The 22,457-nt window shown below is 44.7% G+C and overlaps 1 protein-coding gene across 1 annotated transcript; it reads left to right on the top strand.

Annotated features, from left to right (window-relative positions):
* Positions 1–248: 248 nt before the first annotated feature.
* Positions 249–22,046, top strand: CKM (creatine kinase, M-type). The gene is made up of 8 exons (XM_078660897.1): positions 249–404; positions 6,647–6,859; positions 7,809–7,963; positions 12,425–12,557; positions 16,940–17,111; positions 18,819–18,942; positions 20,000–20,189; positions 21,451–22,046. The coding sequence occupies exons 2-8, from the start codon at positions 6,667–6,669 to the stop codon at positions 21,627–21,629; spliced, it is 1,146 nt and encodes a 381-aa protein (XP_078517023.1). The 5' UTR covers positions 249–404; positions 6,647–6,666; the 3' UTR covers positions 21,630–22,046.
* The last annotated feature ends 411 nt before the right edge of the window (positions 22,047–22,457 follow it).

Consider the following 22,457-nt stretch of genomic DNA (forward strand, 5'->3'; position numbering starts at 1 on the left):
CCCGGGGCCTTGACAGCTCTGGGATATAGATGGCTGGCAGGTGCGTGGACCTGGGCCCTGCGACTCAGCCTTTTCAGGCAGGCAGCGGATGAGTTAAAGGCAAGAGTGTCCCGCGGTGCTAAAATAAGACACCAACTGCGAGCCATGCCAGTCCGGCCCCAAATCTAATCAGTACACCACCTTCGACTCCGACAGTGACATCAGAATGACCTCTCCAAATTCTCAGTGAGGCTGACCAATCGGAGCTCGACCGAGAGCTCTGCCAAGCCAATGGGGAAAAGGCGCTGGGTATATAGGGGTAGGTCGGAGAGCTGAGACTTCGGGTCACCCATCCGGCTGAGGTGTGAGAAGAGGACGTACCACCCCTTGGGGCATCGACAATTGCGGAGCTTTCTACCTGACAGGTAACGGTGCGCTTGCAGGGTGTTTGGTTTTGTATTCAGCTAAGCGCTAAGAGGCAGCTTCATCACGGTATCGTTCAGTGGCCCAGTTTTGAGGGCAACTGCGGTGTTGGGCGAGGAGAGGACTCCTTCGCCCCGGTAACCCCTCCTCTCCCCTGGAAACTGCAATCCATCACGTGTGTGTGGCAGGGCAAAAGCCGAGTGACTTTGGAGAATCCCTTGACAGGCCTTGTTACTGACCACTTAACATGTTCGACTCCCAGAGCCCCCCTACGTGGCCAGAAGTGCCCCGGTCCCATACGCGCTGTGGCCCCTCAGCCAGCAGAGAGATGTGCTCTGCCATCTGTACAATGCTTTAGACCCAGTGGGTATCCACATCCTCGAGTTTCCTGCTAAAATACTGTGTGCCCACAGAAGTCTTCATTCTAGTTACAGTTAGTGTGCCTTTCTTTCTGTTAGACCAGCCAGTGTCTATAGTTATTTTAAGGCATGAAAGGAAAAGTAAGGGAAGACAACGCCGAGAAAATGGAGAGTCAGGGGAATGAGCAGAAAGGTGAGAAAATGGACGATAGGAGCCAAATGAAGCTATATATAAACATTCGCGTAAAAGAAAGGAAAGTTAAAAAAAGAAAGAGAAAAAAGTACCAATACAAATAAGAAAAGGGTATTAACATGAAAACAAATAATAAACACGAGAAACAGAAAGTTAGCAGCAGGAGGGAACCATGAGCACGAGGCAAATGGTGTAGCAGAAAAAATGAGCAAAAAAGCAAGAGAAACTAGAGAATTATAGAATGAGCAAACAAGGGCTATTTCGAAGGAGCCAAAGAATCGCCAACAATAATGATAACGAATCTGGTTACAGAAGATGAAGCAAAAGTGGGCATTAGGCAAAAATGCGAACTGAAAACATGAAATGCATGTAACCTTTTCGGGAAAAAATGCATGGAATTATTTTAAGTTGCAGGTTTTATTTTCGTTGCAGTTTTTATATAGCGAGAACTCGACCCGTAGGTATTGAAGCGCTTAACATGAGCATCAGTTAGTTACATCGCACAGTTATTTTGTTTGCTGTCGGAAATAGTTTCGATGTGGGCTGTATGTGTGACGGGCAACACCCTGCTGCGTAGCATCACACTTGTACACGACACTCCAGTATTCGTTGATACCTTGCAAGCTCGTTTTACACTTCTCTATTAATTATTGTATCACATGGCATGCATGCATACCGCTACATAGTTTGCACAAAACTTTTCAGTTCTATCAACGTGCAAGAGCGACAGCCAGCGCAATCTAACAACAATACATCGGTGCCCATTTAGGGGCTTATGCTTTTGGGGTGGATGAGTATGGTGTAGACTAGTTGGGCACGGGGTGTTTTTTTATTATTATTAAATGTTTGGTTTCTGAGCCCGAGGAAAACAGTCCACTGACCGAGCTCCGCGCGTAGGATAATCCCCATCCACCCCCCTCTCCCAAAACACTTGAGCTGTAAATAACTGTAAGCGCAACTGGACGTGGTGATTGGGGGAGGGGAGGTCTGTTGACGCTCTCGCGCTCGTCAGCGCCAAGGGGCTCGCATGTCTATACCCCCAGAAAGGAGATGGATGGAGGCGAACATTATTTTTAGCTCGGACAGAAGGTGCCAGTCAGCCGCCATGGCCAGCCTCCGCGTCTCCAGCAAGGAGACGCGGCAGCAGAGCTCTCCTCGGATTCATTGACACCCGTTCTTATTTTCATCACAACATGGAGGGATGTGATTGGACAAGTGTATTAAAAGGCGAAAACCTGTATCTGCGGAGAAGCATGCAGGGAGAAGTGAAAGGAGGGACATTTCTAATTAAAATAAAATAGAATAAGTGCCAGGCGCTCGACAGGAGAACACTGCAGCTTGCACCACGCATTGTCTCTGTCTGCCATGCTGTCAGTGATAGTAACAACACAACTACCACCCATCACACTCCTAAAAGTGTGACAATTTGGACTATTCCAGCCCCCCTTAGCCGTACGAATGGTGTGGGCTTCAGGTAATAGTCATTTTAATGTATGTGAATTAATAATTAACTGTTGTTGTGGTCACCTCGAGATTTGCTACACAGCTCCACCTCTTGGCAGACAGTCACAAGCACCGGTCTTGACAATTAAGTGCCAGTGCCAAGCACTGGAAACCACAGGCGCAAATTTAGCTCTGAACTCCAATGACCAAAATATCCTGCTTTGAGCTCATCATTCCTTCCCTGGTGAAATAGTGCAGCTGGGGCGGGCATCTGCTGCCGTACCCTTCCCATACAAAACCACTCAACACGTCGTTTCTCCCCCACCCCCCAGACCCCACTCAGAATAGGCCGAGTGCCCTTCCTCACAAGCTGAATATTTCAATTCACCTTTTCTGGGGAAATGTCTCTTTTTGGGGGCTAAACATTTCAGGGCGACCATCTTACCGCAGGCTATGACGTACACTGTTATCACAGATGAACGTTTGTGTGAACGCCAAATGCATTCTGGGTGTTGTGAGGACAAAAGAGCTAATCGGTAGTTTTCTATTCGCTGTAGGGCTTATGAGGAAGCAAAGAGGTTAACATTTCAATGTGGAACTGATTTTTTTAAAATCTGATCTCATGTTGTGAGGGTATAAATTGAATTTACATTTAAGCCGCCGGCCCTCACAAGTGTACTAGTCATTTGATCAAATGAACAATTATTCTTAATGTCAGATGGTAGATGAGTGTGTTTTTCGTATTGTCCCTTGTTCGTTTAATTGCTTGCAACGCCAAATGACTTATACGATTGCATATAGTATATTTAACCCGTTTTAAACAAGCACCTGCACTTTAATCTTCACATCCTTAATGAATTGCACAGCTGCTAAAGCCTTGTTCACTTGCAATCTTAGATACTAATATGAAATAATGCCCCTTGTAATGCAAACGTACTCCCATGTGACTGCCTTTTTATCATTCTTCGTAGGACTATTATCCCTCTGTGTTGCACGGAGAAAATGTTTTTAACTGTTTGTTTTTAAGACTGTTTGTTTCCCCAAAAAGAACAATTTTGAACGAACTAAATCGTTTAAAATCTAGAAAATCTTTGCAGGTGAAAAGGTCAGGACTTGAGATAGTGTCCATAATGTCCCTGTTTAAAAGATAAAGTACAAGTAAGGCTTAGGCGAGGTGACCACACAGCACATAGGGGTCGGATATGGCTACTTCGGCATCGAGCCTTGTGCATGTCGTGTCACGCCCCCCCAGTGATAAACACCGTGTAGTCGAGAAGGGACACCTGCCCAGGAGCTGACATGCCGCGTGCTTCGGCCTTGGGACAGGACGTATGTTGGGATGAAGCGTTGTGACCTCTACGGGTGCGTACACAAATAGAAAGGGGGACGGGACGGCGGCGTGGCATAAGGCGTCACCCGAGAGGGCTAAGTAAGAAAGGAAATTTCCGCCTCTGTCAGCAGCTCTGTCGGCATCACCCTCACAGTTGGCCTTCCTAACACCCTGACGGGCAGCATTTGGAGCTATCAGGATTTGGGATACACAGCTGTTGGCAGATCACAGTCCAAGAGACCCAGCTATAAATACGCGGGGAGCACGTTGGCGCACAGGGGACACCAGAAGAAATATTTCGCTAGACGTAAGCTAAAGGGAGCTTTCAAGAGCTCTCACGCACAAACCCTGCGAGCAGGGGGCTCCGAGCCCTACCATGCTCCAAGGGATCCGTGCTCTCCTGAGGAACAGTCTTTACCTGGCTCAGAGCCCCCGCCTCTTACAGAAAGGTACGATTGGGGCGACAGCCATGTGGGCCCATGGATAGAACACAGGCACGTGTGATCTCAATAGGTTGGGTATACTGACTCTGCACCAGTGGTTCATTTTGTTTGGTGCTAGGTACTGATTAATGAGAATCGACCACATGGAGGCGCCGACAATCTATTTAAACGCACACGCGCCCCGCACGCACGCTCACGCGCAAATTATTTTACAACTCTTTTGTTATTTTAAATTATTTGTCAGTTCGAATATTTTAAATGAATCGGCAACACACAACAATACATTTAAAAAAGCATGACAGAGGCATTAAACACATAAAATTGGTAAAACGTGTCAATATAACATTCCTATTCGATTATATAACATACGATCCACGGATTTTAAGTACAAGTTAGCACCCAGAAGCCATAAACAATTCAATACAAGATTAAAAAGATACTACTTCCAGGGTGTTCAGGATATTCTTGCTGCTTTGGCACACATTGTATAGTCCATATTATAACATTGTAAACCCGTACATGAGCCAAAGCTCCAGAAATCTGCCAGGACAGCTGGTGCGCATCCGATGGCGGTGGGGTTATGTGTCTGACAACCCACTGCCAGAAGAAATCGACACGGACATCGGCCCAAGCACAGATGCCCCACGTTGTGGACGAGGAACAGAGTCCTTGCAATGTGGGAGAATGAACCCTGCCCCTAGCGAGCTGCAGGCTCCCGGAGAAAGAAAGGGTACTAGAGAGTAACTCCCACGCTCCGGAAGCTACTGATGTGGGATGTGGTGATTATATTCAAGGAAGGTATAATACTAGGGCTGTGTGTCCTCTTGTGCCACAGCAAGAACTAGCAGACACTAAAACTAGACCAGGGCTGCTTTCTGTAAGGCAGCGAGAGGCTGCTCTTGCGTTGCAGCTCACGAGAAGCAGTTATCGACCTAAACGTCTTCCAACCGCGAATCTCACGAGACCCTCGTCCCCAACACAAAGCAATTCTCTTCTTACTGGCCTCCCCAAATCCCATCTGTTCCCCCTTAATTCTGTTCTCCATTCAGCAGCTTGTTTCATTTATGGAGCCAAAAGAAGCGCCCACATCACGCCCATGTTATCCACCCTCCGCTGGCTTCCCATCGAGGCTAGGGCTATCTACAAGACTGTGTATCACCCACAAAGCCTTGCACTCCTCCTCTCCTCGCTACCTGGCGAATATACTGAAACTCTCTGGAGGCTCTAGACCATCACGTAATGCAGAAAATGTACTGCTTGAACTCCCACTTTCAAGAAGGAAAGATCGATGGCCCAATCCTTTTCAAGCAACGCGGTGAGAACCTGGAACTCACTTCCGCCTCAGTTCCGGACCACCACCTCCTCCAAGGCCTTCAAAATTAACCTCAAAGTTCTCCTCCTTCAAAGACACTTCCAAATTTATTTCACGCCCTCTCTATTATCTGAAGAAAGACCTTTCATTATAGAAAATGTTATTCTCCATGACTATGGAAGTGCCTTTCCACTGTGTTCTTGTGGTTTGAGTGTCTGCCAAATATTGCAGCATTATCCTTCTACCTGTGTTTGGTACTCTTTTGTAACATGCACACGTCACTTTTCTCTTGTAACACACTGTTTGCTACCTCTTACATTTTGTTTGCTTTCGATACTTGCACAAGTGCCACCATTGCCTACGTAACGTTTGTTCTTGTGTTTGAGTGTCTACCATTTATTACAGTATTTTACCTCTACTTGTACTTTCTATACCTTTGTAACTTGCACACATGTCACTTTTTCCTCCTGTAAAGTACCGTTTGCTACCTCTTGTATTTTGTTTGCTCATAATTGTCACTTTTGTCTCATGTAACTTAACGGTTGCTTTTGTAATTTGTTCACTTGTAATGTTCTCCTCATGTATCATTACCCTTCCTATTGTGAAGCGCTCTGACACCTTCGGGTAAAGTCTGCGCTATATAAAAATGCATAAAATAAAATAAAAATACATTTCTACTCTCTCCCTGCGCTGGCGCACTGTGTGCTGCCTAGCGCCAAGACAGGCACACCTGCACCATGGTGAGAGGGTGCCTGTGTTACAGTCAGGATTGTTTTTGTGCAGGAAGGGAGACATTCCTGCACAAACACAATCCTCAGAGGAATTTTCCTCTTTCCATGTGTCCTACAGAATGCAGCACACGTAAAAAAGAGGAAATGAGGCGAAATAAAGATTTTTCCTCGGTACCCCCCACTTGGGATAGTGTACCATTTTGTCACAATTCCAGGTTTACAGACCTTAGTAAATCTGGGATTCCATAAAAAATCATTGGTGGATGCATGGAAAAGCCCATGCTCCACCCATGGAAAGCCTTCTCAGTGCAGAGTAATGAATGTGTTTGTCATCAAAGAAATGCTACCAGTTACTCCTGTTGTTATAACGCTGTTTTTAAACACAACTCTTTGTTTGGATTACAGTAGGTTTCTTGTTTTTCTCTTGCTCCAGGACTTGTCCAGACTGCAATCATGCCTTTCGGCAACACCCACAACAACTACAAGCTGAACTTCTCATGCGAGGATGAGTTTCCCGACCTGAGCAAGCACAACAACCACATGGCTAAAGTCCTGACCATGGACATCTACAAAAAGCTGAGGGACAGGCAGACCCCCAGCGGCTTCACTGTGGATGACATCATCCAGACTGGTGTTGATAATCCAGGTATGCCTGCTTCTTCTAACAATGTGGACTCCCCTTAATGGTACAGCTCTTAACTCTGGAACCACCACCCACCACATTTGTCCATGAAAATGTGTCCATGGAAATTACATATATCCCCGATCCTAGACAATAACCACACACATAGTAATATCTACAAACAGGTGCAACCCCATATAACACCACTGAATGATAAGTCAGGTACACAAGTAGCCATCCAATGTAAGCATGGGTGTCAGTCCTCACTGACACAGTTCCATCAGTGCACCCTTTTCACTGCCCCTACATGCCACAATAAGTGATTGCAAATAAGCACAACAATGTTTCTTATCAATACTTCTTGTCAAGAAGCCTGTATTTTAAGACATGGATCTCTTTCCTTCACCACAAACAGCAGTCCTGCCTATTTCAATGACAAGTTCATCACCCTCGGTGTCTCTCGGCATAACACATTCGAGACACCATCAGACTAAAGACTATGTTCGGAAAAAAAACAAAGGAGCCGGCCTTTTCCATCGAGTCACCCAGGATCTAGAATGACATCCACATGTCCATGAGTATTGCCCCAAAACTCTTCCGCTTTAGGACAGAACAAGAGACACACCTCTTTAAAGAACACCTTATCATGAAACAGTAACAGTCCACTTCCACTCTGAGAACCCATCTACCTCTGCAATCACTTCTTGACTGTATCTTTGGCATGTTCCATGTATAGTGCTCTGTTGCTTTTTGGCTAAGTTCACATTACACAAATATGACATACATAATATCACATCTCATTCAAGAATCATGTATTTTCCATGACTAAGATGAGATTTGTTGATTTATACTGTGGTTGGAATTAAATCCGCTTTGTCAAGCTGCTGGGCGCCACCAATTAAATTATGCCACACCAGTAGGTCACTGAGTCAAAGTTACTCCCATACCCACCTCCGCTTTCCAATGCTTCCAGGTCACCCCTTCATCATGACTGTGGGTTGTGTTGCTGGAGATGAAGAATCCTATGAAGTTTTCAAGGAGCTGCTAGACCCCGTCATTGAAGACCGTCATAATGGATACAAACCCACAGACAAGCACAGGACTGACTTGAACCATGAGAACCTGAAGGTAAGGTACAACCTCGATCTACATTACCCCAAAGCAGCCTTTCATAGAGGTCACCTGCAACCCTAGGGACTCAGAAACAGAAAAATCCTATCAAATCCTGTAGGTGTGAAATTCCAAAAAGCGCATTCTGTGCTTTGAATACCAGTAAAATGCAAGTGTGTAGTTTGCACTGAACCCTACCCCTTTCCCAGCTTCACTGACAGACACGTAGCGTGCATGAACTCCTTTACTTACTGTAGGAAAGTCGGTTTCTGTTGCAGTAATCCCCCCCACACTTTTTGCTAGATTTCTGATGCACTTTTAACTTGATCTGCCCTGGTAAACCTAGGTCCAATGTATCCCCAAGAATTGGGAAAGAAGGCGGAACACTGGGTCAAGATAAGGGTGACCAAGATTGCCAGTGGGGGTGACCAAAATAAAGGGGCACAAAACCTCCCCAGGGGAAAGAGGATGAGCATCCTAAAGATAAAAGTAAGAAGTCTAAGGTAGCCCCCCAAAAACCTGTCCAGGAGGTTGGGCCTAAAGACAGCTCACAACTTAAAACTGGGTACCATAGTAAAAGTTGCGATCCCAACAAGGTATGGTGTCATAACTGTCTGAATATAGGACACCACACCAAGAGGACCCTAGCTGTCCTAAAACAAAGTCCCCTGTGTAGCTCGAGGGGTTGCCAGGATGTCCTATGGGGGTAAGCCATAGAGGAGGAAGTCCACATAGCCTTCAACTGGAAAGTGGACCCAAAAGGTGAGTTGGAGATTCCAGAGAGGAGTAGACACTTCCATCATCCACTGGTGAATGGAATCCCATCCACTGCCCTAACAGATACCTGTGCCAGTTATACTGTGGGCATGACAGGTTGGTACTCTCAAACCAGTATGACCCAGGGGAAACAAAGAGAGGAAGGGTTTTCCCAGGGGAGGTCACTGTTAGGCATGTGGCTGTAGTGCCCCAGAAATATCTGGGTCCCTTAGTTGGAGAAAGGTGTTAGTCAATAAAGATCTTCCCCTTGATTGTCTCTTTGGTACTGGCCACCACCCAGGGGTTGGTCTGAGCCAAAGTGAGGTACGGGTCCAGGGCTAGACCTCTTTAAAAGGACCTGGGGGGGGGGGGGGGCTGAACCTGCAGTTAGTGCAGCTAAGCAACAAAAGAAAAAGAAGAGACAGTGTAGGGAAGGTGGACAACTGATAGCAACAGATTTTATCCCAATAAGAGAGAACTCGAAAGTTAGCACTGGTGAAGTCCTCCCTAGCCCACAAAAATACAGACTAGTTAGGCAACTGTCCAGCCTGAGTTGGTGGCTCCTCAACTGGCAAAACAGAGGGTGGAAGAAGGGTTTTCACTACAAAGTGTAGTGGCCCCCTACCCTAACACAGCAGACAGGCCACCAAACTCCCCAAAAGCCTGTAACTGTGCCCCTTCACCTGCCAGTGAAGAGCTAAAGGTGTGAGTCTGAGCACTGACAGCTATCAGTGGCCTCTGCTGGGTGATAGCCTTCATGGCAGCACTGTCCTTGGCATGGTGGGTTAGCCTATGCTAAATAGCAAGTTAGGCCCCCTGACCCTATTGGTCATTGTGGGGTTACCTAAGCTGTGGGTAAGCTGGGACTTGCCCTAGCTAAGAAATAATTTGCAGAGGTAGGCAACTCTGAACCAAAACTAAAAAGATGGAGTAAAGACACTAAAGAGCTAGGGAAGGAGCATTGGGAATTAGGTCCTGAAACAGTTGAGGTAGGCCAGCTCTCTAAAGGGACTGACCTGGACAGAAGGATGTAAGGCAGAGAAGACCCTGCAACTTTCAAACCCCTTCCTCCACTCTTCCTCACCTGAAAGACTAGGAAGACTCTCCCAGGTTTGTCTGAGTCTCCTGGCCTTTGGGCTGAAGAGTGTAGGAAAGTGGGTTTCTGCTGCAGTAACCCCCCACTTTTTGCCAGATTTCTGATGCACTTTGAATTGATGTACCCATGGGTCCCTGCCAATCAGGTTCCCAGGGCCTGTGTCCTTTCCCAAAACTATACATCTGTACTAACAATTGGTTCCCCTCTGGCCACATGTGAGTCCCTTGTAAAATGTACCAAAGGCACTGTGACCAGGGATGGCTTTTAATGGCTGGAGCACATATTGTGCCACCATTAGATGGGCTGTACCTTAACCTACGCACACTGCCATTGCAGGCTGCGTGTTTTGGTGCAGAGAAAAGTGAAGAGTCGACATGACACAGATACCTGTGTGCCATGCCTGCAACCCACTGCCTAAGGTATAGGTAAGTCACCCCTCTAGCTGGGTGTACTATACCACTGGTAAGGGTACAGTTTCATGAGGACTGCTCCCCTAATCTGATTAAGTCCCTTCTTAGACATTGTAAGTGCAGTAAAGTCATAATTAGTATATTGTTTGGGAGTTTGTCATTACGACCTTCACAGCATCATAATGGCTTTACTGAATTCTGGGAACGTTGGTAGCAAACTTCTCAGCATAATAAACCCACACTGATGCCAGTGTGGGATTTATTATACAATGCACTCAGAGGGCCTCGTAGAGATTCCCCCTGAAAAACAACCAACGTCTGGTGGATTTCCTGACTGGTAAACACCAGCCTGCCACCATGAGACAAGTTTCTGGACCCCTGGGTAGGAGTCATCGCCTGAGTCCAAGTGGCCCACTGGTCCCAGCGAGCTCCCCAGTGTTCCTGAGTCAGAGTCCACCATGGGTTGACCCCTCCAGGACTTCCCAATGTCACCTGCAGTCTCTGCACGAAGATCCCCCAACCGCAAGTGGCACGGAAGGTGAAATCCAACCTCAAAAGGCACCCCTGCAGCCGGCACCCTGCGTACTGGAGAAGAGGACCTGAGGTGCACCTACTTCCGGAACCCTCCAACTTACCTGCCCTGCTGTTGGTTCCTCCCGGAAGACATCTTGGACCGAGCCTGCAGTCAAAATCCACAACCGGCAACCTCCATAGGATTGCATTGGGCTCCCGACCCCTCCTAAGCAACATGCACCCAGCCGCCCAAGTGCTGCTGGTGCTGTGAAGTTGGTGCTGACAGGGAACCCCTTAGCCCTCACCTTAACCCTAGGAGCTTGGCTCCCAAAATCAAGTGGCCTGCCCGTGAGCAGCCCCCAACCGTGGTGCCCGCTAGCCCCTTTGGCTAACATTGGCATCCTGTACTCTACACCCGAATTCCTACTGCTGCTGGTGGTACAATTTGAGTGCCTACCTGGACCTTGAGGGACCATGGTCCTAACCCCAAAAATTCCCACCTGTGAAACCGATAACCATTTTTCTCCCATAGGAACCCATGTTAAGAGATTTTGGGCCTAAAATGTTTGTAGGGTGAAAAAGAGAACTAAACTGCAAAGTGTAAAAATTCTTACTCACCATGTATTGTGAGATCCTAAGATGCAGTAGCAGGCATACCATCCCCAGTACTCAAAAAAATCCAAAAGTAACTAAAAAGTATTCTGAAAATAATTACTGTACAATTCAAACTGAAATATAAAGGGATACAAACCTGTAACAACTGCAAATCCATCCTAAATTGCATTTCTCTGTACAGGTCTGTAATTGAAAGTATATTTTACCTACCTGTACCAAGTCTTGCTTGGTTCTAGAAATAAAATACAAGTATACCTTTTTTATACTTACCCAATTGGTTTGGATTCAGTCTGAGTGTGGGCATCAGTCTTGATTGAGTGAATACAATAAATACTTAACACACCCTCTGTATAAGCCTAATTGTTTGCCTACACTACCACAAAGAGAGCTGTTAGTACTTACCTAATTTAGCCTCTGCTATAACTCTGGGGACTCCATGGACTCTGCGCACACAATACCTAATTTTAGTATAGTATAAACAGAGCCATCTTCCTACACTCAGTCTACATGCCTCGCATTGTTCAACAACAGTCATTCACGGGCGACAATGTGCTATGGTCTTTACCCTCAGCACCTCCTCTGAATCTGAGCAGCAACAATTCCCTCCGCACTGCTCCCATCTAACATCAGAATTGTCCCTTTGTAACCTTCTCCCTGACCTTCACCCCTACTTAGGTGAACCAGGCTGACCGTACTTGTTAAAGCAATTGTGTACTTTCTCTACTAACTGCATTCCTCTTTGCCCAAGAAGGCTGATGTAACCCAAAGTTCATGTGAGACTTCGAGAACGGAATTCATTTTGTAAAATAAATGGTAGAATACCTCACATCCAAAACGGTCTAACAAGCCACCACATCAGTGGATTGTACATATAGGCAGGGCCACATACTGTGCCTATTCTTGCCACATAATTTAGTAAACCCTGCCACATAATTCCTCTAGTCCTGCATATAGGTAATACAAATAATCGCTTGTTTGCCTATTGGGCATGTTTGATCAAAGGATCCATAGAGTGGCTGGTCACAGGCTGAGTGGGGCATTGGCAGTTGTAACTCTTGTCCATTCACAATGCTGCTGATCTCCTGACAGGGAGGTGATGATCTGGACCCCAACTACGTCTTCAGCTCTCGTGTCCGCACTGGCCGCAGCATCAAGGGATACACTCTGCCCCCCCACTGCAGCCGTGGGGAACGCCGCGCCATTGAGAAGCTCTCCATCGAAGGTAAGACATGCTTCATTTTCTGGGCTGGGTGCTCTATGCTACATGGGGTGATTGTCACATTATGATGCTGGGGAGGGTCTACTCCCCGCTATTTATTTTTGCTGTTTTATATAGTGCAAACGTACCCAAGGGTATCAGAGTGCTTTACAGAAAACCACAATAATATGGATAACAATCAACATAAAAATAGCTGGTAAGCAACAAAGAGAACCCATAGACCCAGCAGTTCAAATCAGTGGAGAAAGGACAGGCAGACTCAATCTGGATAGATTGGATAAGACAAAAAGGGATTTGAAGAAGCGATCATAGCTTCATCCAAAGTATCTTTCCATTACAAGTATTTTGAGATCCTTTTTAAATGTGGCAAGACTCAAGGTAGGGTAACGAGCTAGTGGGAGAGAGTTCTAGATCCTCAAACCACTACCAGAGGATGCTTATTTCATCAAATCTTCTTGCTTGAATGTTGAAAGTTCCATCAGCAGTGCTGCAGCATTTCTCAATCTCCATCGAGCCACATAGAGTTTCAGTTTTCCAGCCAAGTAGCAGGGTGTGGCATTGTGGAGGTCTTTGTTAGTGAGGTATGCAAGCTTAAATTGGGCTCTTGCTACAATGGGAAGAAATTGCAGGGTATGATGAAGAGGAGAAATTGGATCACATTTGTTTTAACCTGTCACAATGTGGGCAGGGCAGGAAGCACTGCTCTCAGGGGTGACAGATGGGCTAACGGTTGCACTTCTCATAGTAAAAGGTTTCAAGCATTAGTAGCAGCAGATAGCCTGACATGTCTTCATTTCTGCTTGCGTGGTTTCCTGAGGAGCACATCCAGGCCAGGAACTTTGGGGTTGTTCACGAATCACGCTTGACGATGCCTATTGTCTGCTCACCTAGCACTGCAAGGGGAAGGGCACTGGGCATAGTTCCTCCAAGTTTGTATGTCTAGAGAATGGGATTAGTAAAGAGGCATCAACGTGGCCCGGAACAGAGAGAAGATTGGGAGTGGGTTATGAGAGGGGGCCAACCTCTCACCCTGGTTGGAGATAGCAATGGAGCAAAGCCAGTCTCAAGGATTCTCCGACGGCTGAATGCATCAATTATGTAAATGTAAATGTCATGGTACTTTTAGAGCGCACTGTCACCAGACGGTCACCTTGCGGTGTCGCCTATTCGGCTTCCTGGCGCTGATACTCATACCGCTGTGGAACCCCTCCTGGCTTTCCCTGTGAAGTGTCCACTCCTGGGCAACCCCAGGGTGAAGCCAGGCATCCTTAGCGCTGTTGGGGCCAGTGTGGAGGCTAAGCAAGCTATTGCCCAGACTTGCAGCATGGGGCCCGTGATTAGAATAGGCACCGAGGCGAGAATTAACAGGTCCGAGGAAATTGAGCCCGAGACCCCGCCGAGGCGGGAATCGAACCCTGGTCCCTGGCCAGAACTCTGCATCAGGGTCTGCCACTCTAACCATTGAGCAACACTCCTCCACTTATTCTTGAAGATGCTTGTCCGGTTTTCTCCTAGCACTGCAAGGGGCAGGGCATAGGGCACAGTCCCTCCAAGTTTTGAATCTCTGGAGCATAGGACTAGTGAGGAAGGATTACCTTGAGATGAAATTGGGAGTGAGTTATGAGCGTGTGACGATCTCTCATCCTGATTTGGGAAAGCACTGGAGCAAAGTCAGTCTCCAAGGATTCTACAAAGGCTGATTACATCAAATCAGAGGAACTTCTAGTAAATAGAGCTGAGAATTACTTGAAAAAAAGGATCACCCAATATATTGCAGGAATAAGAATGGATTGTGCAACAATGCTAGCACTGATCTTCGTGGTCTGCCATTATCCGGTGTCATTTTAGCTCCGACTGGTACCTGTCCCGGAGATGTGTGCAGAAAACATTTCTTATACGAATCTCACTCACATACCGTTTTTTGAGGTGACTTTGTCCCTTAGTTGGACTATGTCCCACACCCATTAACTGTTGCAATGTCAATCTCTTACTAACATACTTTGGGTGGCTAAACCGCGAGTATCATTATAAAAAAACAAAGATGCACAAGCGAAACATGTCTATTTTCTCTTAAGCCCACAAAAAGCAAGTCTGTAAAGTGGAGAATCATAAGTTAACTTCACTGATGATGCTTGCTAGTCCTGTGCACATATAGGAGAGCAAATATCTGCATTTATCAATTCACATGTGAGGCGATGATGGGCTTAGTAACCAGATAAACTAGCCGATTCATTGCTGTGACTCAGGGTAAATCATATTACACATGCCTCAGCACACAACGTTAAACACATGGGGCATATTTACAAAGAATTGGCGTAGGTAAGCGCCGCAATTCATTTTGGTACGCTGCCCTACTCAAATTTGAAAGAGCAGGAATGCACTGTATTGACAAGATACTGTGTTTTCCTGACCTGTCAGCCAGCATTGGCACACAATTAGCAGACATACGCAAATGCAGGCATCCTTGCACCATGGTGGAAGGGTGTCTACATCGTTGGCATGATTGTTTTGTGCAGGAAGCGTCACGTTCCTGCACAAAAACAATAATTGGAGGCATTTTCCTCTTCCTATGCGTGCTGCAGAATAAAGCAAACCTGGAAAGAGGAAAAAACGATGAGAAATAAAATGATTTCTCCTCGTTACACCACCCCTGCGGAGGCACACTGTTTTAAAGCATTCCCACATTTACGACATGTTGTAAATCTGGGAATGTGTCAAAACATATGGGTGTTTCGTGGGAACACCCACTGCAAAGCCCTTGGCACACCTCCCCGACACAGTGTGAGGCAACGTAGGAACTTCCACTACGTTACCACACTCCATATCTACTAGGCCATGAAAAACCATGCAGGGTGGCTTTACATGGCCTTGTAGCTGTGCCACCGGAATGCCAAAAAAGTGACGTTCCAGTGGCACACATGGCTTGTAAATAAGCCCCATGATACTTTTGCTGAATTCTAAATCTTCCAGCAAGTAGTGATAATAGGTGGTACTTATTATCATTGAAATTAAATTGAAATTGTATTTATATAGCACTTACTACCCCTGAAGTAGTGTGCCGTGAGTGGCACACTACTCCAGAGCCCAAAGTTAGTGGTCAGCCCATTGGTTATTAGGGTTAGTCTTGCATAACAAAGAAAACTATTCAATGCAATTATTCCAGTTCGTGTTGATTAGTGGCTTAGTTGTGATCATTAGAGGAAGCTATGTGAGAAGCAACTGCTTGCTCTGGAATAGATATTGTTATGATTTCAAAAAAAGAGCCCAAGACAGATAGGCATGAGATTTAAAGTAGTGTATTTACATACAGCAGAGGCATGTAGAAGGCAAACAGAGGGTGTATTGCTAATTAATCAGAGAGAGGAAAAGTAAGTAAAAGTTTCATTCAAGGTCAATTTTTCATGCAGAATTTTAAGGAATATAGCAGAGAGTTTTGTTGCAAGCAATCTGTTTAGGTAAACGTGTTTAAAGAAATAGCTAAAAATTCTGCTCTAAAGAAATGTGGCTTTTAAAAATCATTCTAAAGGCACTTTTGAAGAGGTGGCAGGGATACTTCCCACACTGCAGAAAGGGAAGCCCAGTGCTTTTTGAGACCCTCTTACGAGGGATTGTTAAGCAGTGCGACATTGAACACATCCCAGTACTTGCAGTTACAATTTGACAGTGTTGCCATCCCCCGCTATGTGCAATGCAGCCAATAATTTCAAACCTAGAGAGACCCCTATTGTATTCCTACTACAGGAGTATAATTAATACTATAAAGTATTGATACAGTTTATGCAAATCATTGTAAACCATACATAAACTACACATATATTGCTCCATGTGTGAAAATCGCACATCAATCAATCCATACATCTATCCAATGTTGACCTGTGTCCAGGGTCGGACTGGCCTATAGGGCATTCAGGCAGTGCCCAAAGGGTCTGGTCTGTCAGATCACTATAGGGATCTGTTTTTGGCTGTTTGTGTGACTGTTTTATGATCTGCTGGCCAGTTTTTACTGTTGATTTCCTTCTTAAAGACATTTTCGCAACAAGCACACATAAATGCAGGCTCCCCATCCTTGCAAAACACATATACAAAGTGTCTTCACATGTTGAAAACTACCCCTAGTTGTAAAAGTGGGCCACTGTTTTGGCTATCTGATTCGTTAATGGGGGTTTCTTTTATGTTGGTGCCAGAGCTTATTTTTGGCCCCAGTCTGACCCTGCCTGTGTCTAAATGTTTTCTTACTGTTTGTGTGAGAGTACATCTAGGTGCCAGCAGGTATGTTTTCTGTTTGTGCATCCAAACCTCACACAAATATAGGTCAATTGCAACAAATATCAAATACACATAAAACAAATCAGACGTACTGACTTTGTCTGTGTTTGTTCTTTTAGCTCTGAACAGCTTGACTGGTGAGTTCAAGGGCAAGTACTATCCCCTGAAGGACATGACCGACGCCGAGCAGCAGCAGCTTATTGATGACCACTTCCTCTTTGACAAACCCGTCTCTCCTCTCCTGCTGGCTGCTGGCATGGCTCGTGATTGGCCCGACGCCAGAGGCATCTGGTGAGTAGCATGGAGACAATGGTGAAGGAGCATAGTACTACTGCAGTTTTAGGCTTTGTAATCTCTGTAAGGATGCTTCTGTCAAAAATAAATTCCCATTGGGTTTGTTTTAAGCATCCAGATCCACACTGTCATACATACACATGGAAGTCACACAAACACTATACGCATCACCAACCTTAAATGGAAACCAAAGGAATGTGTAATGAAAAATATATTCTTTTTTATTCTTGCTTGTGTTCTTGTTCAAAATCAATAAAGTAATCATTTTCTTACATCTATAAAAAAGTGAGTTTCACAAGGGATGCATATATGTTTGCTACACTTTCAATTTCAACATTAGTTAAAAACCTGATTTTAAAACAGCTACATATGAGGTTTTGGGTGACTTCCATGTGTACGTATGACAATGCGGATCTGGATGCTTAAAAAAACCCAAAGGGAATTGATTATTGACAGAAGTGTCTATTTGGTGTCCTGTCCCTTTGGGGTGGAGGACCCCTCTCTTATGTTTGTGATCTCTGCAAGGATGCACAGGCAGCACCTGCTGTAGGGATGACGGTGAAAAAAATGTGAAGCACAGTTGAATAACATCAACTAAGACGTAGATCAGTATTGTTGCAAAGTGAAAAACTCTTTCAAACTCTGTTTCGTGAAAGAATATTGAATGGACAAGACAGCTCTCTATAGGGATCCAGATATCTGAAGAGGCTTCCACAGCTCCCAGAAAGCACTTCTAAAAAAGAGTAAATCAGTCTTCACATCCCCTGTCTGGCAATTGGAAGGTCCTCTTCCACAGGGCCACCAGGAACCACCAAGAAAGACAGGCAAAGCCTTCAAACTCAACTTTAAAGGTTACCACTGAGCAGACTCAAATGGCTTCAAGGGAAGGGAGAACCCATGATAGATATTGTGAGTCAGGAATACTACTTTGTTTGCTCTATCTTCTTCTGAAATATCCTGGTATGGGTATCATGGGTATAGATGAGCAAATGTAACTTGGCAAAAAATCAATCATGCTTATTTTAGCCCAAAATATGCTGTGATTTGCTCTAGGAAAATATAGAATTGGTGCACAATGGGCTATAGAATGGCCTTGAAAATGCTTCTTTTGTGTAGGCTTGTCAGGAATTTTGCAACAATGTATTGTCAACTAAGCTGCAGGGCCCTGGTCAATCAAAAAAATAAAAAAGCAACGGGGCTAAAAGCGCAAATATCTTTTTAGCCTCAAACAACACACATTGCCATATGTGTCTCTGGCAATTAGGGAACGACTGTTGTGTGTAGATGTCCCCTTTGATAAATGGCAGAATGCCTTTACTCACAGTAAAGTTAGGCAATGGCTTACATGGGCTGACTCACTGCCCCATGCTATGTGCTGCAGTGGGGAGCAGAAAAATGTGAATGACACAATAACCAATGGATGAAGAGGAGTGACTGAAAGCCCGAATCAGTAAGTAAATTACACATATAATCTAAGTAAAATCAAAAGGTCGTAGCTAGATCTAAAAAGGATCTCCAGAGGCCAAATAGGTAAGAAATTGTTTATTTAAGACAAGTTGAATAATATAAAAGTTGTTCCTCCCACTGTAGTCATGGCTGTAGCTCTACACTCCTATTCTGAAGTGGAAACGTGAAATGTGGAAGCCACTGGGCATGCTCTGGATGACTGTCATGATATTGACCATTTATCTCCACATCCTACAGGCACAACGATGATAAGACCTTTCTGGTCTGGGTCAACGAGGAGGATCATCTCCGTGTCATCTCTATGCAGAAGGGTGGCAACATGAAGGAGGTGTTCAGACGCTTCTGCGTTGGATTGCAGAAGGTGAGGCCAGATCAGTCTGCCACTAGGGCAAGGTTCCAGAACATCATAGTCAGAATATTATGACACGTGTCCTAAATATCATCTACAGAAATATCTCCCCAGTGGAGTTAATAGAACATCTATATAGAATGGGACAATATTTAGGTCACAATCTTTGTCAGGCAATATTTCTGTATATGATATTTTGACTTACATGCGGTGCTAGACAACTAGGTCTACCTGTCTTCTACTTATTCCCTTCTGCCTCCATCAAGCTACATGCTAATCCATTACAGAGGGCTTGTTCTGAATATGCCACCGCCATACCCTTTTCTCTCTTTCCGCAACTGTCTGTCAAACACCGAACCTGAAAAACTCTGCCTGTTTAACATATTTGAGTTCTAGAATCCCACTGTCCAAATTCCACAAAAAACAGATCTGATGATGTACCCACATATATACATAATTTGACCTTGATATAAAACCTAATCCTGGCAGCAGTTAGAACCCAAACAATACGTATCTATTTCTAACGTCTTCCCCATTGTACTGCCATTCTTTTTATCCCAGTTTCATCCTTCAATTTTTCCCCATCCAGATTTAATGGTCATAATATGCTGTACAAAACAGTCAGTGACAGATTTAAAGTTAGTCAGAAAATGTTAATGTTTACTTTTCGTAGCTTTTCACAAAAGTGTACAGGCAAATCTCGTGTCAAATCTCAAGTATTTCTATTTTTAAACGGGCAACGACTTAAGCTATCAGCCTCACTGTTACACTGAACTCCATTTTCCCAGCCATCTTTCTCTTCCAAAAACGTCTTCCCCCACGATGATGGCAAACAAGATACACTTTTTATCCAACCTCCATGGAGGCAAAAGACCAATGTAGGAGTTGGAGATAAAGATAAAATATTATCCTTTCCAGTAGGTTAATAGTCGGCCAGAGTTGTCCTTCTCCTGTCAGCACCTAATTTAGACTGAGGAACAACCGTTTATAAATAAACCTTTATAAGTATAATTTCTCACGTAGAACTTTCTGTTCTGAAATGTTATCCTTTTTTCACCTCTTGGGATAGATTGAAGAGATCTTCAAGAAAGCCGGCCATCCTTTCATGTGGAATGAGCATCTCGGTTACGTGTTGACCTGCCCCTCCAACTTGGGTACTGGACTGCGTGGTGGTGTGCACGTCAAACTCCCCAACCTCAGCAAACACCCCAAGTTTGAGGAGATTCTGACCAGACTGCGCCTGCAGAAACGTGGTACAGGTAAGATACAGACATTTGCATCAGACAACCTTCTGCCGTTTAGTTTGCAAACTATGCCAGTCTGTACTAAAAAAAAATCCTTCACAAAACTTCTCTTAGACCAGCCATGAAGATGGAAAATCTCCTACTGGCAGTGTGGCATAGTGTATTAACGTGTACTCAATACTATGAGTTCAAAATGAAATCTCTTACTGGAATATAATATGAACCTCCAACCCCCATATAGCCCCCCCATGCTTTTGTTATCGCCACAGATCTATTACTGGTTCTTTGTGTAATTTAGGGTCATACTGGCTACATGCCAGTGCCCTAGCGTGTCCTGGACCGGCGGATCCAGTTACAGCCCATCTTAACACTGAATGAGTTGGTGCATTTTCTGGCAACCATTTTTTTGAAATTCTTTTGCCTTTCTTGAAAGCATGATTTTACACATGTAAATGTTGCTGCTGCTTTGGAATTTACCCCAAAAGCAACATCTGTTGATGTTTAGTAACTCATTAGCTTTCCGCCAACCTGGTAGGGAGAGTGGAAATGGCTTCTAGTTAGCAGGCTCGCCCCAGATGTACAAGAACTCCATTATCTTTTGGAATTGAGAGAATCTTGTTACTTTTGGAACTTAGGCGGACCTTGGGAAACTGCTTATTTGATGAACACCTTTTTGGAGGGTGGCCATAAGTTACTAGGTTCATAATTATACTCTTTCACCAGCATAAAAAACCTCTAAGGTTTTAATATAACTTCTTACCATATGGTTGTCAGTTTGTAGATTTGGGGAAAGTATACCTACCCCCTTTTTTCTTGTTCGACCATTATATTCCATCTCCTCGTCTGAGACTATGCTCTGGTTGTTCCTGTTGTGCTCATACTTGAAGCTGATTGAAATAATATCAGCCTGTGAGACTTACAAGGGATAATTTGAGCTTTAAAATTGCCAAATGTAGTGTACAACATAACATATTTTTTGTAGATTGTGCTTATATTTAGTTCGGTATGGTTTTGACATCTGTAATTTTTATGCAACCTCTATATAGTGGCTGATGAAGTGAAGTCTTGTCAAAACACACACAGTTGATACAAGAACTCTCCTGAAATATCATTTGTACACCCGACAACCATATCTTAAGTCCAGGGTGCAAGGGATAGCGGGCAACTTCTTTGTGTCAAAATGCTAGCATTCTCCACTGACCACGCCATGTGGGACAGTGGACTTGAGTTGAAACCAAGTGCATCCACTGAATGGTTTTCATTCACTCTTTCACAGGTGGTGTAGATACTGCAGCTGTTGGTGGTGTCTTTGACATCTCAAATGCTGACCGTCTGGGGTTCTCCGAGGTGGAGCAGACACAGATGGTGGTGGATGGTGTGAAGCTCATGATTGAGATGGAGAAGAAGCTGGAGAAGGGTCAGAGCATTGATGACCTGGTGCCCGCCCAGAAGTAAGGCAGGAACAACATTCACAAAAAAATTCACCACGCCTCACTGACCATCGCCACCACCTACCACATTGCCGATCTTGGAGAACATCACGCCCTGTCAAAAAAATATGATGACGACACCTACCGGAAAATAGCCAACAGCCTGCCAGGAAAGAGAAAGCAATGACAGCGACATCACTTCAGACAGACATCACTCCCTCTTCTACCCTTCAACTGAAACCCTCATCTTCTCACACAGATTCCAACACCCCCAGCTGAGCAAAGGGAGGGAAGAGACTACAATGGGTGAACACTGAGCTGTGAAGTAGCAACTCAGGAGCCATCTGTCAGTGGAGTTGGAAGAACTGTTGCTTTTAACGCTGCCAATATGTCACTTGATTTCGAGTGAAGAGCGAATAAAAACACAATGGTGGCCCCAAAACTCTTTGAGCTATGACATCTTTCTCCCCACATTGCACATAATGGTGGTTTTAAGTGGATGAATGGAGCTGAGGAATGAGTGAATTAATTCATTATATGCCAAAAAGGTAACAAGATAATCTCATAGCACAAGAAAGAAGTCTCAGCGAATAGAGCTGCATACGACACAAAGGCACCATAGAGACAGATCTCAGTATTAATCAATTTTCTATTACAATTAAAAGGAAACTTTGTCATGGCCCTTTCACTTAATTTCGAGTCTGAAGTAGAGACAGGTGTATCAGTCCCAAAGCCTCATGTAATCCCAAAAATTATACATAAAAGAAATGCATACATATATACATACAACCATCCATTTGTCAGTTCAACTGTTATTCACTTTGTGCTTCCACCCACCACAGTATGGACCATG

The sequence above is a fragment of the Lissotriton helveticus genome, chromosome 9 (genome assembly GCF_964261635.1).
Source record: "Lissotriton helveticus chromosome 9, aLisHel1.1, whole genome shotgun sequence".
Lineage (NCBI taxonomy): Eukaryota > Metazoa > Chordata > Amphibia > Caudata > Salamandridae > Lissotriton > Lissotriton helveticus.

What these genes read in the sequence shown, in the direction of transcription:
- CKM (XM_078660897.1), top strand. Translation starts at nt 6,667, where the DNA reads ATGCCTTTCGGCAACACCCACAACAACTACAAGCTGAACTTCTCATGC. An exon ending in GACTGGTGTTGATAATCCAG is followed by an intron (nt 6,860 to 7,808) that starts GTATGCCTGCTT and finishes CAATGCTTCCAG; the next exon opens with GTCACCCCTTCATCATGACT. An exon ending in TCTGCGTTGGATTGCAGAAG is followed by an intron (nt 18,943 to 19,999) that starts GTGAGGCCAGAT and finishes CTCTTGGGATAG; the next exon opens with ATTGAAGAGATCTTCAAGAA.